The sequence below is a fragment of the Typopeltis vanoorti genome, chromosome 9 (assembly GCF_054136105.1).
Source record: "Typopeltis vanoorti isolate ZY-2024b chromosome 9, IOZ_Tvanoo_1.0, whole genome shotgun sequence".
Taxonomy (NCBI): domain Eukaryota; kingdom Metazoa; phylum Arthropoda; class Arachnida; order Uropygi; family Thelyphonidae; genus Typopeltis; species Typopeltis vanoorti.
Genome location: NC_143557.1, coordinates 129,811,698 through 129,831,886, shown reverse-complemented (window position 1 = coordinate 129,831,886; position 20,189 = coordinate 129,811,698). Strand labels below are relative to the sequence as shown.

General features: G+C 36.1%; 1 protein-coding gene across 1 annotated transcript in view; it reads left to right on the top strand.

Annotated features, from left to right (window-relative positions):
• LOC150103543 (uncharacterized) overlaps positions 1 to 18,875 on the top strand; it is a 40,555-nt gene extending 21,680 nt beyond the window's left edge. The window contains exons 5-13 of the mRNA XM_090397931.1: positions 3,922 to 4,020; positions 7,985 to 8,083; positions 10,717 to 10,815; positions 16,612 to 16,710; positions 16,962 to 17,057; positions 17,291 to 17,386; positions 17,620 to 17,715; positions 17,907 to 18,002; positions 18,220 to 18,875. Of these exons, the coding sequence (XP_090254057.1) occupies positions 3,922 to 4,020; positions 7,985 to 8,083; positions 10,717 to 10,815; positions 16,612 to 16,710; positions 16,962 to 17,057; positions 17,291 to 17,386; positions 17,620 to 17,715; positions 17,907 to 18,002; positions 18,220 to 18,536 (1,097 nt within the window). The 3' untranslated portion in view covers positions 18,537 to 18,875. The remainder of the gene's footprint in view (positions 1 to 3,921; positions 4,021 to 7,984; positions 8,084 to 10,716; positions 10,816 to 16,611; positions 16,711 to 16,961; positions 17,058 to 17,290; positions 17,387 to 17,619; positions 17,716 to 17,906; positions 18,003 to 18,219) is intronic.
• Positions 18,876 to 20,189: the final 1,314 nt, after the last annotated feature.

Sequence of the window (20,189 nt, the reverse complement as noted above, 5' to 3'; positions counted from 1 at the left end):
TATTTATATGAACTTTCCTAAGTTGGGTGTTCAGTTAAAAGTCCCATACACAAAAGAAATGTTGTGAACTCCATATGCAATCATATAAGGATTTATTCAGAGAAAAAATAATCGAATGTTTCTTAAATATAAAGAGCTAATAAGCTTCATTTCGGCAATGAAAACATTACTTAAATTAAGGGGATATTAAATCCCACATAGTTTTAAAACCGAATAAGAAACTCAAAGATTGGAATCAGAGAGTTTCTTGCCGAATATAGTAAACTATAAAGTATCGGCGACACTAGCGTTAGCAAATCAAGTGATCCTAGTACGTAGTACAATACCGGGCAACTCGTTGCGTATTGAAATATCTGACTTCTTATGGATATGTTATGAACATCGTTAATGTATATTGAATAAAGTGGGTGATAATATGGCACCTTGAGGTACACCGTGTTTTACGTGTATACTACGACTGTGACATGTACTTTTTGTTACTTGTGTTCTGTGTTTGAGAGGTAGTTCTTGTACCATGTATGCAGTGTTCCTCTTATACCTATTGAGTATAGTTTGGTGAGTAGTATGTCATGTTCAAGTGTGTCAAATGCTTTGGTTAGGTCCAGCAGTATAAGGACGGCGTACTTGTTTTTGTCGAGAGCTTTGTTTATTGTGTCGGCGATGTCTTCTAATAAAGTAATGGTGCTTTTTGTTTTCTGAAAGCCGTATTGGTTTTGTGAGATGATGCAGTACTTCTGTAAATAGTTCTGTAGTCTGGTGTGTGTTATTTTTTCTAGAATTTTTGAGATGAGTGGTAGTGTAGCTATTTGTCTGTAGTTCTGAGTATCGTTTCTTTTGCCGTGTTTGTATATTGGCGTAATTACTGCAGTTTTTAGTTGTTGTGGAATAATGGCTGTGTCGAATATTATGTTCACGAGTTTCAAAAGTATTGGATTTATTTGTTCAAAGTGTGTTATAAGGTCTGTGAGTCTTATTTTGTCTATTCCTGGAGTGGTCTTTTGGTTTTAGTTTTAGGAGTGCTTCTTTCAGTTCCTGTTTTGTTATGGGTGGAAAATACATCGTTTGTTGTTGACTTTGTGTTGGTAGTTTTTTGTTGATCGTTGGTAGTTTTTTGTTGATCGTTGGTAGTTTGTATTTTTTGAGTTGTGTGATGTTGTTTGTGAAAGCATGGTTGAATGAGTCTGCTAGTTCCTCTTGGTTTGTGTCCTGACCGAAGCTTTTAGCAATAAAATCTTGTGCTGAAGTTTTCTTTTTTCGGGTTACTAATTCGTTGAGTGCAGCCCATGTTTGCTTAATGTTGTGGTTATATTCCATGAATTTTTGGAAGTAGTAGCGTCTTTTTGTCCTACGAATTTTTGTTGTTAGTTGATTTCTTGTGTTTTTGTATAAGGTTTGTAAATGTGTGTTACTGGGTGACTTTTTAACTTTTTTCCCATAGATTTTCTTTTTCAGTAATAGTATTTAGTATGTCGTCATTTATCCATGGATTGCTGTCTGTTTGTCGCCTCGTTTGTGTAGGTTTTGTTGCTTTTTTTATATTTCTGTGAACTTTAGTTGAAAATTCTCGTATAATGTTACAGGATCGTTTATTTTAAGTAGGGAATTCTAGTCTGTATTTTTTACTTGGTTATCGATAATGCTCTTTAGTATGATCGAGTTTTGTCGACTTTTGTGGTGGTGGGAGGGGGGATTTACTTCACAGAGCAGTAATTCGGTGATTCAACTCTCACGAAAATACCTAAAAGAGAATTAGATCATTTATAACAAAGCTATTTGAGAGAATTTGTGAGTGAGTATATCAATTATTAAACTAATTGCCAACTACCGGGAAGTATTGAGCATTTTTAAGAGGAATTTTGGTTGTCCCAAACGTGAGAACGACGCTCTGGAATTAGTCAGAAATGAGACTTATAAAGTGACAGGATTTGTGCATTCAAAAATTAGTCTTTTAAATAAACAAGATGCCACGTTCACAGTGGCTGAGTTGGCTATGGATGTGAAGTATTTTAAATTTATAGGAATGATGTGAAAATGAACCAACTAAGGGAAAAGCGATCTAGAATAGGCATCGGAATGTTATTAAAATTAATGGGAAGGGAAGTGAGGCTTTTTTCTAAGAGAAACAGCCTCATGGTATTCGATAGCGTAGAAATTCACTGAAATTTCTTCACGCCAATTCAGAAAGTTTTATAAGTTTTATTAAATCATCAATGTTTAAACTATTACGTACAGAAAATTTTGAAGTCCAAATCGCAATCTTTGCTGAAGCGCCACATGGAGGTGTGACTGATGAAGTTCGAGGAATGATACCGTCGTCAACAAAACTGTGGATAGGATTTGAAGTTGATGAGAAAAGATTATTAATACACAGGAGAAAGGGAGTGGTCAAACACCTCTTCATTCACAGAAAAGAGTAAACGGACAAAAAAAGCACAAATAACAGGAGGGAGTTCACACAATGGTAGCTTCAAGGCCTCGATACCAATCTCGATCCAATGTTTTGGATAGATCAAACTTTCATGACTTGTGTCCCAAGATTTTTAAGACTGACTACGAGAACTGACGTGAACGAGAATGGCTGAGCCCATTTTGTAATCCTCAACTGATTGGTGGGTTTTCAGATAAGTGAAGACTCCAGCTGTTAATAACCTTCCCTATCTATTTTCATATGTTAAACAGTATTTAGGCGAGCCTATTGGACGGCAGTTTAGGTCTCTTTGTAAGGATAGGCTAGACAAAAGCCTGCTTCCTACACACTGTTTGTTTGTACTCGAAGCTGTTTTATACGTGGAATAAACAAGCAGAGCTTTTTATACAATTAACAAACAAATACAATCTTTTTTATTCGTTATAAAATGATGTAGAATTACGAGTATATTAATGGAATACAATCTATTGTAAAGTACTTTGACTATTGCCTGATAATAAATGATCTCGTGATCTCATCTTTCCCTGACAGTTAGGCCCAGTGGTCTGTCAAGGCACAAGTGCTTGCCTTCATAGGAATCTAATTAATGATATGATAACATGGTTACTCACCACATATTCTCTAGTAAGTATGTTTGTCCTGTGGCATGCAACTATTCAGTAGAAAAATGCATATGAAATATTTTCACAACTAGACAAGAATCGAAGTCACGTCTTTCCTATAAAGGCCATCGTGGTTATCATGTGAGTTGCAGTAGTAAAATATGATGGAGAATTAAACTGATCTGGACGAGAGAAAATTATATAGTAATACCAAAAAAATCAGCTAACGCCTTTTTATTTCCGTATAGGGGGTAGACTAGGCCATTTTAGCCCTATCTGACTTTGTGGTGATTGAGGGAGCAGTTCACACTCCACCGGTAGCCAATCAGAGATAGCATTCCTCAGACTATCACTAATTAATAAATCTGGTGAAGATAGTCGACAGACAAATGCTGCCATCTGGTGGTTCCTAATTCTAATGATATACTTATTGTCTGGAAATGGCATCGCTCCTACTGTCGATATTTTCTTCTGTTTACTGGACGAAAACCTCAAGTCTCTATTGGAAAAACCCTTGCCATGCCAGAGATCGACTAACTAGAGAATCGTTTGGAAAAAGGTTTTGTAAAATTCCTCTAGTCAGCGACTAGAACTGAACTTACAATGCGGTCTCTTCAGGCGATTTAGCGCTGTGGATGGCATAAACCAGTTCCATTGAGCTACACATGCTAATAGAATTATATAAATGTATTTGTTTATTTTTATTCATATTTAATGACTGTTAGTGTGAGTTTAATTTTTTCAAGATATGAAAAGAGTGTCGACTTACAAAACAATTTTTAAAAAGTCTTGATTTGTGATATTTTTACAATCAGATTTCTTTATTTATTTAAGACTCAGATCTCTTTATTTAGTTATTGGTTATTTTATTTTCTTAAATTTTTTTTGCAGTGAAGAACTGTACACCATCTTGCATTAATGGTGGGTATTGTGCGGTTGACGTCTGTATATGTCCACTTGGATATTCAGGCTCATGGTGCCAATTAAATGGTTAGTTCCTTCTTTAAAATTTCAATTTTAATTTTTTTCCTTTGATGATAGTATTTGCAGATTGCTTCACGTTTTCTGGTAGTTTCATTAAATACATGTAACAGCAGTTCAATGCCTAAGATACTAATAACTGGTATGAGACCTAACACAGAGAGTCAGGGAAACTAAATTATAAAGGGAGGAACGACGTGAATGTGAGTTTGACAGCGATAATGTTATATAACTGTGTTAATGATGGGAATGGGATTTTTAATGGGAATGTTGACGAGGTGAGAACGATTTCAGGTTTGTGTTTGTCCGGTTCGGACCAACTATATGTATGCAAAGATGTTTACATGTGTAAAGTATTAGAGAAGAATAGAGATCTTCAAGTTGTCCAATTGGGTTAGGCAGACTGCAAATAAAGGTATACTAAAGAACATAAAGGTAGATTATTATGTCTGTACACGAATGCTAGGGGTATCAGAACCAAAGGGGGTAGAGTTTGTAGCCTTAGTCAATATGTTCGGCCCTCAGATTGTAGGAATTAGTGAGACCTGGCTATCAGAATTAGACCTACTAACTGGTATCGAGGGTGAAAGTTACAGTATTTTTAGGAAGGATAGAGTGGACAGGAGAGGAGGGGGCGGCTCCTAATGATATTGGATGACTTAAATCCAGTTAGAGTTGAGACCTATGAATGTAGTAATACTACTAACAATATTTCACGTGGCAGTGAGTTTGAAGCCATTTGATGTGAGGTGGAATCTGGAAGACAAATTACCCAGTGGGGTGTTGTTATAGACCTGGTGGATCGGTTGCTGGTGATGAAGAAATGCATCACCAAATAGAAAAGGTGAGCTCGAAAAGAGTAATCATAATGAGAGACTTTAATTATACAAATATTGATTGGGTAGCAGTAGAATCTCATGAGAAGAATGAAAATGCATTTATTGAGCTGTTGCGGGACAACTTCCTCAAGCAGCATGTGACAGAAGGAACTCGAGGTCAAAAAGTGCTAGATTTGATTATAGTGTCAGAGGACATTTCAGTTAAAGACGTAAGTATTGTGCCTCCAGTTAGTGACAGTGATCATGTGGTACTCACTTGGTAAGTGACTAAGTTTATGAATGTTCCATTCAGAAAAGGTTACATGTTGAACTACAAAGCAGGAAATTATGACCATCTGAGGAGTATATTGAGTTCAGTGGAACGGGAGCGGTTGCTGGATGGAAAGGACATCGACAGTATATGGGAAGCATTTAAATAATATTTAGGTGATACGACATCAGAATGTGTCCCGAGAGTTCGAAGAATAAATAGAGTAGGAGTCAAATGGATGTGCAATCTTATTAAGCAAGAGATTCGTAAGAAAAGGACGATGTGGAAGGAATACCGTTTACAGAAGGATGACGTCTGTTATGAACATTATAAGCAGCAGGCTAGAATAGTCACAACTTTTGTACGGAATGCAAAGTCTGGTTATGAAACGAAACTGGCTCTGCGTGCTAAAGACAACCCACAAGAATTCTATCGATATGCTGCAAGTAAAAAAACGAATGAATATGAAAGAATAACTCTTCTAAATCCAGATGGAGTCAGGTTACTGATGCAGACGAGGTTGTTCAGTTAATGAGTGCTCATTTTGTTAAAAGCTATCATCCTAGTGAACGCAACATTGAGCTCCCTGTTACCTCTTCACTAGATGAAGAAACGCAGGTGTGTGAAGCCGAGGTATTAGAGCTGTTCCATAAACTGAATAAGAATTCAGAAATAGGGACTGATGGAATATCAGCATGCGTGCTAAAAGAGTGTTCAGCTGAATTGATCATTCCTTTGACCAGGATATTTAATATCAGTCTCAGAACAAGGAAGATTCCACAGGAATGGAAGGAATGTATGGTAATTCCATTGCATAAGGGTGGCGCAAAGACCGATGTATCAAACTATCGACCAATTAGTATCTCAGGAGTGGTGGTGAAGATTTTAGAGAAATTAGTTAGGGCCCGCATTCAGAAATGGGTTGAGAGTGAATCTCTACTTTGCAATGAACAACAATGGCTTACTAAGGGAAGGTCATGTTTTAGCAACGTGATCATATTCTATGACAATGTTACAATTGAAGTAGACAAGGGGAATGGATACACCATGATACTGTTGGATTTTGCTAAGGCTTTTGACAGAATACAACATCACAGACTGCTGTATAAATTGGAGAAAATGGATTTGGGTTATACAACATTAGCATGTATAAGAGGATGGCTGATTGACAGATATCAAAAATTGGAACACGGAGAATGTGAGTCTGCAAGGTTTAAGGTAATAAGTGGTGTACCACAAGGATCAGTGCTTGGTCCACTGTTATTCAATCTGTACATTAATGATATTGGGAAGGATTTGACAAGCGACATACGGTTATTTGCTGATGATACAAAGATAGGCAGAGTAATTATGAATGCTGCTGATATGCAGTCCTTGCAGAATGATTTGAATAAGCTGGAATTTGGGCATGGGAAAATGGGTGCCAGTTCAATGTCACTGAATGTAAAGTCATTAACTTCGGCATGATTACCTATCCAATGTCGTATTATATTGGCGGGATTAGTCTAGAAGAAACTGATGAGGTTCGGGATCTTGGAGTGTTAATAGATAGGAAGTTGAAGTTCAGGGGCCATGTGGCAAAGATTGCAAATACAACTCAAAAGATAATTGATGCTCAAACGAACCTTCACATGTAAAGGTTAAGGATGTTATTTTGTCTCTTTCTAAGGCCTTTATAAGACCTCACTTGGACTATTGCGCGCAGGTCTAGTCTCCTGGTTTCGGATGTGATTCTGATATATTGAAGAGAGTACGAAGCCGAGTGTTAAAAATGATATCAGGATTGTGGAATACTGATTATGAAGACAGGTTGAGAATTGATAAATTGCATACACTAGTAAACAGGAGAAAGAGGGGTGATATGCAGGGAGCGTCAGTAGTGTCCCGCGCCTGTGTGCAAAATTTTAGTTGGCGCCCCTATCCTCCTTCCAATAAAAAATCACTTAAAAAAACGTTTTTTTTTTAAGTATTTCCTCAACTTTGGCGCCTTTACTATCGTGGCGCCTATGTGCATCGCACACATTGCACATATGGCCGGCGCGCCCCTGGTGATATGATTGAGACTTACAAACTGCTGAAAAGGTCATACAGGATTTCAATAAATGGGATTTTTCAATTTATGGAGGGTGGGGAAAGGAAGAGAGGACATCCTTGGAAGCTGAGAATGACAGCTGCCAAGAAGGGTGTAAGGGCTAGATTTTTCTCTCAGAGAGTGGTGCGTGATTGGAATGAATTGCCATTGGAAATGAATTGCCATTGGATGTTGTGAGTGCAAGCAGTGTGAATGAATTCGAGAATAAGTATGATAGCTGGTATGTGTAGTATGTGGCCTCCCTTGATGAGTCTCTGACTCCCTCGAGGTCTCTCTTAATAGAACTAATAATAATATTATCACCATGAAAATACTCATAGATGCTTATCTATTAACCTATGTCGGTGTTCTGATCGCCGATGCGATAATACTTGCTACTCTCAGAAATATATTCTCTAAAGAATCAATTTACTTCTTTGCTTCCTTAGGCATTCAACAGCTATCCTTGGTGACGACAGTAATATGAACAGTTGTTTCATAGTTTTAAGTTAGCCAGATTTCATTTGAGATAACATAACGAATTTTATTTCTCAGGTATAAGTAAAGACGGCTTCGTTTTATCTCACTCCGAATTAGAGTGGGATAAAATGCATTTGTTTAGAATTTAAGCACTGCTGCACTTCCAGTTTCCTTTATAACTAACTTTCTAATAATTATTTTATTACTTTCGTTATACTTTTAAATTCGACTAGTGTGACTATAACTCAGAAGATATACGAAAAGAACATTTAATGTACCTTATTTTTGATACATTTACAACCAATGTTTTGATAATATTTTTTGTTTTTGCAGGGTTTAACTGTACGAAGCCTTGTTTGAATGGAGGTTGGTGTGACTCATTTGACACATGTAATTGTCCAGATGACTATTATGGATCACAGTGCGAGAAAAGCAAGTACTGTTTCATCTTTAGCATTTCAGTTATAGTTTGCTTCTTTTAATGTTAGGATATAAGAGGATTTTATTTTCTCTGGAAGTTTCAGGAAATTAGTGAAACAGCAGTCCAAAATATAACGATATCGTTCAAAATGTTTAAAACCCAATGAGAATTATGTGTTTCTTTGAATTTTCAGAAATTTACTAACAAAATTAAATTACTAAATAAATTTACACACACCAAAGTTTTGCCAGCTTAAGCTAGCAATATCAAAAATAATCGCAAATACCTGATAGACGCAGGGGTGATTGAATCAATCGACCGTGAGATGCGGTGATTGATTCATTCAATCCAATACCCTTGAAGGGTAATGGATGGCAATGCTGTAGCTAATGAAGTTCTAACTGAGGCTCGGCTACTGCTGTTACCCTCCTGCCATGATCAGAGCTTTAATAGCTCAATAACACCTTATCCCTACACTGTCCTCTACAGATAACGGGGAAGATGAAAAGCATTCTTGCTTCGCCCCTTTAAGCCAGTCCTTATAAGGACTATAAGGACCTGATAGACGCAGATCATCAGTGAAGACCGGAAAACTGATGTTGAGAACCAGAACAGTATAATGTGAGCGTGGTGAGTAGTTAACCGTTCACTTTAAGTAAAATAGGGTTAGGGTAAATGGTGTGGGGGGTGGTAAATGACGTCAGTATCATCCCATTCTATTATTATCAGAAGCAGATAACTGTGTTCATTTAGATAGATAATTGACGTCATTGGTTAGAGTAGATAAGTTACCTAAATTTGAGATGTAGTTTCATGTCTTTATTGTCATGGACATTTGTTCCATTTTCTGTCTCCTGGATGCAAGAGTTGTGTGAGCGCCCTCTTTTTTGTTTGGTTTCATTGGTGCATTGTGGGTAATTGTTCGAGTATTCAATTCTGGGTGATGGTTAGATTATGGAATCCTTGGAATTTCCCTGTGGACACATTTTTCTGTGACGTGACGTTGTGTCTTTTGGTTGGAGAGTAGAATTCTGGGTAATGGTCAGAGGGTGAAATTCTGGGATGTGCCCTGGTGCTGCCATCTATCAGTGACGTGAGTTGTGCCTTTGGTTCGAATATGGCATTATGGTAATGATTAGAGATTAGAATTCTGAGAGGATATTTGGTCAAGTGTTGAGATCTTTGGCTCAATAGTGGAACTATGGGAGAATATTTGTTTATAGGTGGGCACGACGACTTTGCGAATATGAGTGTGTGGTATTTCATTCCTTATTTTGAATATTGGAATTTTTCTAAAATAATTAACTACTGGATATTAGCAGTGTCCCCATCACCTCCCCCCACACACAAACACACACGCACACACACAGTTTTTTAATTCCCTGCATTAATTTCAATGTGACAATGCGAATTTGGTATGTTAAGTGTGTGTGTGTGTGTGTGTGTGTGTGTGTGTGTGTGTGTGTGTGTGTGTGTGTGTGTGTGTGTGTGTGTGGTATTTCTTCCCTAATTTAGACTCGGAATAAAAATCGGAATTTTTAGTTTAGTATCAAGAGATATCATCACAATTTTTTTTCATTCATGTTTTCTTGTCAATAGGGAACAGTAGACATTTTTCTAACATAATTAATTACTGGATATTAGTGTTCCCATACTTTTTTCTTTTCATTCCCTGCATTAATTTCACAGCAGGGATAACACATGGCAGTACGATTTGATAATTTTAGTGTGTGTGTGTGTGTGTGTGTGTGTGTGTGTGGTATTTCATATCTACATCTAATAAGAATAGACAGGGATGACAGTGAGGTTCCATCCCCCTATTTACCCTACTCCTATTTGGTTCTTAGTGACAGAATTACATTAAGGGATAAAATTATGAATTTATATATCAATTTCTTAAAGCAATACGTGAGTAAAAAATCTTATCTATTTTTTGCATGCATAATTAACCAGAAATCTATGTTTCCAGTAATCCTTTCACATATATATCTCAAGCAATATTTTCTTCTGTGTTAAAGATTCCTTTCTCACTAAATATACATAAGGGGTCTTCATGTAATTGTCATTTTCTAGATCTTAAAATTTCATTACTTTTTCCTCATTAAATGTTAACTTTTTTAATCATAATTAAACAAAATTGCATTAAGTGATAAAATTATGGAATTATATATCAACTTCTAAACATAATAACTGAGTAAAAATAAAAAAGAGTGAAAGTTTCAGTTTACACTGTTAACATTTTACAATGAGTTTATTAATAAACTGTTCATTACTCACTGTTTTGGGGGTTACAGTACATCAAACGAGCTGGTCATGCAAACGAATCTTAAGATCGGATATCATAGGAAGCAGCTCCATATATTTGATATTGCATCAGTCTGGAAATGACACCATGCCTGTTTAACTATTCCATATATTCCTTTGTCACCAGATATACACAAGCAGTCTTTTTATAGCGTTCGTAAATGTCCCAAAATAAAGAAACTTTATCGAATTGTATAAATTCGATAAAGTCAAATGAAAGTGTAATTTAACCATAGAAGAGTTTAGATATGTGGTTATAATTCTTTCTCTTTGTCCTATAGCTGGTAATTCAGTCTCCAAAAATAGTAAATGATAATCAATGTCGTACATTTTTTTGCAGAAGTTAACTGTACTACCATTTGCTTGAATGGAGGTTGGTGTGACGCAAATGACACATGTAATTGTGTAGATGGCCATTATGGATTGCACTGCCAATATAGCAAGTATTATTTTCTCTTTTATCATTTCAATTAATTCTTTGGATGTGAGATTATATAATCACCTTAATTTTTCTGTAACTTTCATGGAATAAGTGAAACAACAGTCCAAAATGAAAGGATGCCATTCGAATACCCTTGGGTGTTAACCAACGAGAATGATGTGATTCACGTCGATGTTTATGAAATAAAATCCACGTGAAAGTGGAATGAAAATGATTAATTTACTAATTAACGTAAATATTTACACCCCAATATTTGTTAGCCCAACGAGCATTTTCAAAGACATTTTAAAGATTCGAATATGCACTGAAGACTAGGAATACATTGACATAAAGAACAAGAATAGTCTCGTGTATGGAGGGAAGCAGTGGCGCTCTGCCGACGATCCTCTGTGACTATTGCTGATGCGAGGATAGTGACATACGCCAAAAGTCGTATAGGATTACACTATCAGTTCTATTGTAGTTTACTGAGTTCTGTAGAATATTAGCCTAGGAACATGCTCTGTGATGTCAAAGCCAGTTACTACACATCTCTTGTTTGAAATCACAGAGACTGTTCAAAGTTGAAATTTGGAAGCCTGACAGACAGACAGAGAGAGAGAAATTTTTGTTAGGAGGCTGTCATTTATTAAAATATCCATGACCATCTTGATCGGCAGTTCCTGTATATTGGGAAGAATATCCTAAAGCGCTACCTCTCCCAAATATGATAACAATATATTAGGCTTAGGAGCGGATTTTACATTTATAAAGTCTTATGAGTTGCGAATCCAAAAGGTAGTGCTTTGAACTCAAGAAGGCACCACGTTTTTCAGAAATTCAACAAGCCACTAATGTGACATATTTATATTATCATAGGATAAATGTGAACGTGAACCAAAAGAGAGAATAGCGATCTTGACTGGGGAGCTCAATGTTATTAAACGTAACGTAGGCGGGTAAGAAAATGAAATACTTCCTCCGAAAGATAACACTAGATAATATTTGATATCTTTAAAATTCACTGGATTTTCTTCGCTCCACTTCAGATCATCATTAGTGTTTAAAACATTGCTTATGGATTTTCAAGAAAACTCATTTGATCCAGCACTGTTAGTTTGCGTGTTAGGCTAAATGGCCTGTTACGGTCAATGTAGTTGCTTTAATAGGAACGAATTTAATGTTATGATAGTACGGTCCCTCTCTACATGGCCTTCTATATCAATCAATTGCATTCTCAGGTCTGAATGACTGGTATTGCGATATGACGGCGAGAATTTCTGGAAGAAAAGCTCTGTGACTACTGCAATTGCAAAATCCTTATATATTCGCTTCTTAGACAATAAACGAATCCATTACTTTCCAGTGCAGGCCATCGTACTTACCAAGTGAACTGCGGACGCTGCTATAATAAATTATGATGGCATATTATGCCAAATTTAAACAGCATTAGTTAAATTCGAATATTCATAGTTATTTTATTTGCATAGATACATACATAGTTACCTCTCTACAGAGATGGACATAGAACGCACAACAGACACGGGATTTTAACCCAGATCTTTCCAATATTATTGTTATTATCAGAAATCTTTTGTAGTTAAATATCTGAGGGAAATTTTCATTATAATTTTCTTAGCAATAACTGTTGATTTATAATATATTTATATTTTATTGTTAAAATATCTGCTATTGTGAATAAATGCCTTTCATGATCTGAAAACAGCCATGCAATAGATTATTTAATAGTCTTGACTTATGATATTTTGGACGTTAAAAATGTGTTTTCGTAAATAATGGAAAAGCGTTATGCCAAAGAATTTTAACGCTACCTCCCATCTTCTCCAACTTATGAAGATCTCACTGTTTAAACATAAAATCTGTTGGAAAGGAGAATATAATCTTTGTGTTTCACACGAGGCTAAATATTTCTGTCACTGGCATGCGAAACGCTTCGTGTAGGTAAGACGAATCGGTTGCTGTTGTTGTTGCCAAGCACATGCTCAACAAGAGATCGCTAATTCCGTTATCACCTCCAGCGAGTATGTCTGCTTAAATCCATGAAACCTCTAGAGGTTGCAGTTGTCTGATGAGCTGAACAATCTCATTTTGGGAGATGCCATTTGTAGATGGAAAGAACCTGTTGTTATCAGACATTCTGTTGACAGGAGGGCAAAAATGGTCCGTAGGATGATATGAAGAATGGCTTACTGAAATGCAATATGGCTACTCTAGGACAGGGGCTCCTTCATGAGCAAGTCGACCCCTGTGCTGTCATTATAGATAGTTGTGAAATATGATTACGTGAGGTTTCAGATAGGACCTCGTCTTCTGCTTCCGAAGAATGACTTACATCTTGTCAGTGTTCAGCTGACATCCTAGATAATGCCTTTCAGTGCAGTCAATATTTTGTTTAATGTATCCGTCTGGATTGCAGTTATGGAAGTAGTTTGTTCTTCCTCCTCAGGAAGTATATCCAAAAGATCGGCATTTGATTTCCTCTCGACATACCCAGGTGGCCATAAGGCACGAAGAGGTTTAAAGTTTTATTTTTTTTTAATTATTAATTATTTTTATTCTTTCTTTTGTTATAATGAAACACAAGACGTGGAGATTTATATTAATTATTAAAAACCACAAACACATAATTGCCTTCAATTTTCGGATTCACAAAGACGGGCCCTTTCTACAGCAAGTTCCATGACAGCTCTTAATGTTTCCGCTTGTGGCTCCCTCATTTCTGCACAATTGTTCTCCATCTGCTGTTGGATTATCTGAGGCTTTTCATATACACCTTTTCCTTTAGGTAATGCTATTAAGAAATCGGGAACCGTCACATCGACAAAACGCGATGACCAATTAGCAGATATTCGGGAAATTATTGGTTCTGCAAAAATGTGCCTTAAAGATTTTGGCTCGTTTTGGTGCTGTGAACGTTTCCGTGATTAATTTCCCCAATGTTCCTTAGATTGAAAAAAAAAAAATATTAATAATCAAAAACGTTATTCACATTGTAATCTCCTTTGGGCTTATAGGCCACCCTGTATATACGGAATATATTGTCTTGGGTACAAAGGTAATCGATTATTTAATTGTTTCTTAGAGATGTCCAACCTTTTATTTGCGCGATTCCCTTGTCGGTATTTTCTAAAGTACTCCGATATCTTCTGTATTTATGGGAGGAAAGCCAAAAGGTTGTTTGCATTAATGTACCCTCAAGACCGATACATTTGATCGTAATCTTATTTATTTCTACCATCTGGGCCAGAGGTTATCAAACTCTTCACCATCAACTTTCCTCTAGTGTAATCTTAATGTTCCCTAAAAATCCAAACATTAAATGAACATAAATGAACTTCGAACTTTATTTGTAATAACGATATAAAAATAAAATGTTCAAATGAAACAAAAATAATTATATAGTTCTTCTTAACCACTTTAATGAAATGAATGTCAACCAGGATAGAAAATCGAGGAACAGTCTTTGACAGTACTAAGTGAATATCAGGTCTGGCATCCAATCGACTTCTAAATATTGTCTTCCCACTGACTAATGTTGAAAATCCAGATTCGCATAGATTGGTTGTAACAAATTGGATTAAGGCTGCTTGTTAAAATCAGGTTTACAGTCATTTGGGAACACAGGACATGATCGGATTTTATTAACGAAATGTTCTCTTTCAAAGATTTTCTCTGTAGTTCAATTAGACTAGATGTATTGTAATAAAAAAGTTCTTCACACCCTCCCTGGACTCTGTCTGTACCTCTGCAAGGGTGGTAGCTACACTTCACAGATTGAGAAACCCTGATGTGGGCGTATATGATATCTCTACTTGAATCGATCCGTTCTAGATGGAATTTTCTAAGTGAATTTGAAAACTCTCAGAGTTTGAATCTTTCCTGTAAAAGATTAGGAAAATTTTCTCTTGACTGTACATCTAGTGAATGTGTGATGAGGAAACTCAGACTGCTTACAAATGCGTTGAGCAATAACATTTCTTTTTTCTTTTGCTTGTTGGTTTTGTGACATTTAATGTCTCTGCGTTTCTTCTGCATACGGTTGGAGCATTGCAATGAAATGAGAGGATGAATTTGGGATATTTAATGTGAGTTTACATTCCACGCTAGAGTTCGAACTATCGAAAGCAATAAATTACTTTTGAACTGGAAGCAAGAGCCATCACCGGATTAGGATCTACATCAAAGTTGTGTAAAGCCCTATCCATCGTCTCTGAATCATGGATAGTAGACACACTGCACCCTTTTTGAACCAATTAACTGACTTTTCCTGAGCGAACCATCCGTGTTCTTTTCCAGAGCCATAACCAGATTAGGCTCTACATCAACATTGTGTCAAGTCTTGTCCATCCTCTCCGAATCATGGATAGTAGACACACCGCACCCTTGTTGAACCAATTAACTGACTTTTCCTGAGTGAACCATCCAGGATCCCTTCCTTTCTAGTCTTAAATATGCATGTCTTAAATATACTTCGTATATTTAAGACTCATGCATATATTCTAGTCTTAAATATACCTAAGGATTCTAGTCTTAAATATACGAAGCTGAGAATTTTTTCATTCCTCACATGATGCAATGAGTCGCCCTGTACAAAACAGCAGGATGAGGTATATCAGTCGGGATGGTGGTCTAGGAAATATGGAAAGTAAATTTTACTTAAATATAAAGAGCCAAAAGGCTTCATTTCGGCGATATAAACATTATTTAAATTAAGGGGATATTGAATCCCACATTATTTTAAAACCGAATAAGAGACTCAAAGATTGGAGTCAGAGAGTTTCATGCCGAATATAGTAAACTATAAAAACATTGGCGATTACTAACGTGAGCTAATGCAAGTAGTCCTAGTACGTAGTACAATACAGGGCAACTCTCCGCAAAGGTGGTAAAACAATGTGGGATTTAATATCCCCTTAATTTAAATAATGTTTATATCGACGAAATGAAGCCTATTGGCTCTTTATATTTACGTAACTTAATGGGTGCACCCGTTTAACAACTCATATAGTAGAGTATATAAGTTCTTTTCGCTATACCCTTTGGTCTAGCTACTCACTGATGAAGCCTCAAAAAAGGCTGAAACCGGTCTGGGTAGTGACCTCCCTCCATAATGTAATGACAGCATACATTTCCTAGGAAATCTATTTTTACATTATGGAAAATACCTAAGAATAGCGATCAGAACTTTACCGACTGCTGCGAGTTGTCCGGTATTGTACTACGTACTAGGGTCACTTGCATTAGCTCACCCTAGTGATCGCCCATACTTTATAGTTTACTATATTCGGCATGAAACTCTCTGATTCCGATCTTTGAGTTTCTTATTCGGTTTTAAAACAATGTGGGGTTTAATATCCCCTTAATTTAAAAAAAAAATGGAAAGTAAAGCTACTGTAAAGAGTACAGATGAGTATTAGGGAAGAAAGGATAAAGCAGCATTGTCATTGACTGGTAAACCCCACCGCCACAATGAACGTGATGGAAGGTCTACCACATAAATCGTTTGTTAAGTGAGTGTTCTAGTTTACACAATTTAGCAAAATTGTGTAAAATTTTACTAAATTGACTTGAGGATTTTTATAATCTCATATTAAGTATATTTCTTATTGCATAGAAGCGCTTTCTCTGCATTATGTCTTTGAAAAATAAACATCTTTGGCATTAGTTTTCACATGTAGTGTGTAATAGTAAATATATAAAAATTAATACTATAATAGCTTTGTTTTTTCCATAGTGTTCTTCATTTTACTGAGAATTCAACTTTTTTTTTATGAATATTTGTTTTTGTTCCAGAGAAGTGCAATCCACGTTGTATCAATGGAGGTTGGTGTGACGAGGATGAAGGCAAATGCGAATGTCCCACGGGATTTACTGGATCATGGTGCCAGAGAAGTAAGTTAATTTTCTATTTCGTTACTACAGCTATTCCATGTTTCATCTGTAGGTGTTCGTCAGCTTAAATCAACGAAGATGGATGTGGCGATGATGATGATGATGACAAATGCAGTAGTCATCGGGATTTTGGTCATGGTGTCGGGGGGTTGTTTTCACCTTTCTCTATTTGCTCGTGATCTTACTGTACTGTTACGTCGAGACAGATAAACGATATCACTTTTTTACAAAACTTTCTTTATTTTTTTCAGAAGATTGTTCTCCAAGTTGTATCAATGGAGGTTGGTGTGACATTAATGGCAATTGCAGATGTCCAACGGGAGTTTCTGGATCATGGTGCCAAACAAGTACGTACTGTTTTCTCGATTACCACACGAACTCTGATTACTTTAAATTATTACATTTCCCGATATTTTACTGCACAGAAATGTAATAGATGACACTGCACATTCCTTTAGTTTCCTACACTAGTGATAATATAGCTCACTGTTTGATCGTGATCTTACCATAGCTTTGTGTCTTAGAAGATATCGAGATATATCACATGACTTTTTTTACATAATTTTCTAAATTTTTTCAGAAGATTGTTCTCCGAGTTGTATCAATGGAGGTTGGTGTGACATTAATGGCAATTGCAGATGTCCAACGGGAGTTTCTGGATCATGGTGCCAGACAAGTACGTACTGTTTTCTCGATTACCACATGAACTCTGTTTACTTTAGATGATCACATTTCCCGATATTTTACTGCACAGAAATGTAATAGATGACACTGCACATTCCTTTAGTTTCCTACACTAGTGATAATATAACTTACTGTTTGATCATGATCTTACCATAGCTTTGTGTCTTAGAAAATATGGAGATATATCACATGACTTTTTTTACATAATTTTCTAAATTTTTTCAGAAGATTGTTCTCCGAGTTGTATCAATGGAGGTTGGTGTGACATTAATGGCAATTGCAGATGTCCAATGGGAGTTTCTGGAGAATGGTGTCAGATAAGTACGTACTGTTTTCTCGATTACCACATGAATTCTGTTAATTTTAAATTTTTACATTTCTGATATTTTAATGCACAGAAATGTAGTAGGTGAAATCACACTTCACTTTCGTTTAGTTTTCTTTGCGTAGAAAACTAAAGGAAAGGTTGTGATACTTTCACAACCTCTCACTGAACCTTATATTTGTTACAGAGAAATGCAGTCCAACTTGTATCAATGGAGGTTGGTGCAGCCTTAGCGGCTATTGCGTGTGTCCATCGGGTTACTATGGATCGTGGTGCCAGCTAAGTACGACTTCATTTTCTCTTTTGTTATTTGAGTTTATTTCATAATTTTCACCCCGTGTTATATGACCTTCCATTGCATGGCAAGAATGCATACAGATAGAAATAAACCGTCGTTTTCTCTACAGTATCCTTATAACACAGTATCAATTATCATTTATTCAGTTTTCTCTTGTTAAGTAATGTTTGTGTGACAATTTTCTGATATTATTTCTTCCTAGGTTATGATTACATCTCAGTGGGACCAATTATTGGAATTGTTATCGGAAGTATTATTTTAATTGCCATTGTGATTTTATTAATTGTCCACTGTCGTCGAACCAGGCGAACTCCAGGTGCAGTAATAGGTACAATTGTTGGACCACAATCTTTTCCAGCAGTTCATCATGGTGCCCCTCCTCTTTATCCTAACATTTCTTCCGGCTATGTTGTATCGAACGTTCCATATGCAGGAGTACAGCAAGCTCAGGTTTCCGCTGGTCCTCTACAACAACAACATCCTTCTAATGTTCCAGTAAATACAGCCACCAAATCATAATAGCAGAAGTGTTTATTTGGTGATATTATTAATACGCTGAAATACTCATAATTCCTGCATCATACTAGGCACCAACTGAGATTTAGTGAACTTTTAGAACGTTAATTGTAATAATTAATATTGGATTATAAATTCTGAGATTTAGGATATGAACATTAAAATTAAAGAACTGATTAAATGGAATGTATTCTGTTCCTGATTCTAAATATAAAAATCAACATAAAATTATAATTATTGATATTTTAAAAAGATTTAAATAAGTATTAATTAATTTAGTACGATCTGCGATGGAATTTTTGCATCAGCTATGTCGAAAATAAATCTCGATTCAAACTTGTTCTTTCGTGAATTGATTTGATACATTTCCTTCTTCTATCTATTACCTCTTTACATAATTTTGTAAACAGATATTATCTAGTAAGCCTTCTTGACAAAAAGGCAACCTAACTCCTTTGTCATAGATTAGGTTCAACCTATTTCAAATGGTATTTCACATGATACAGAATTGTGACATAGGAATAAGCCATTTGTTTACCAATCGTGACGTTTACCACTCTGTAAACAAGTTTACCAGTTCTGATATTGTTTATGAAATAGAGAAACAGACAGGACGGATTATACACTGTTAGTTATGGGTGCTAGTAAACGTAGTACATATTGTTACGGAGATTTGTGAGTATTTATCACTTATTTATGTTTAAAATATATTAAACTATTAAAATTGTGTTTACGAGTATGATCTGAAAGATTCTAGGCCCAACAATGAAAATCAAAAAAACGAATTTATAATTTCAAAATTATTTTTATTTTTCAATAAATCTCCCTTACGACTAATACATTTATTGCAGCGATGCTCTAGCCCATTGTCCCTGTAGTGGTTCTCAGTAAGATCTTCAAAATACTCTCTACAGCTGCACTCACCTCGAGGAAGAGTTTTGGTTTTCGGAAGAGATAGAAGTCAATGGGAGCCAAATCTGGGGAATAGGGCGGATGTTGTAAAAATTCATAGTGCAGATCCCTTAATTTTCCCATTACCAAAACACATTTGTGAGCAGGCGCGTTGTTCTGATGAAAGATGATTTTTTAATTCTGGAAACCGGGTCTGCTCTCACAAATGTTTTCGCCTAGTCTGGTTAAAAGATCGGAATAATATTCCCCGGTTATTGTTTTTTAAACATAATTAATAAACAAAATGACTCTAGCATTCGAAAACACCGATGCCATGAACTTTCCTGCTGATGGAACCGACTTTGTCTTCTTTGGCGCTGCATAACCAGCTTATAAATCTTAGTCTCATCCATAGTCATAAACAGACGCGCAAAATCACTTTTATTTTTGATAAAACGCTCCAAGCACTGTTCAGAGAGTTTAATTCGAGTGGAGGTTTGATCTGTTGTGAGCAAGCGTGTCAACTATCTTACGTAAAGCTATTTCATTTGCAATTCTTCATGTAAAATATATCCTACACGTTCTTTTGAAATGCCTATAGTCTCAGCAATTTCACGAACTTTAACTCGCCACTCATCCAATAACATATCATGCACTTGATCAATGATTTCTTGTGCTGTTACACTTTTTGGACGTTCTTCACGTGGATCATCTTCAAGGCTGGTACGTCCACGTTTAAACTCGCCAGCCCATTTCTTAATTGTC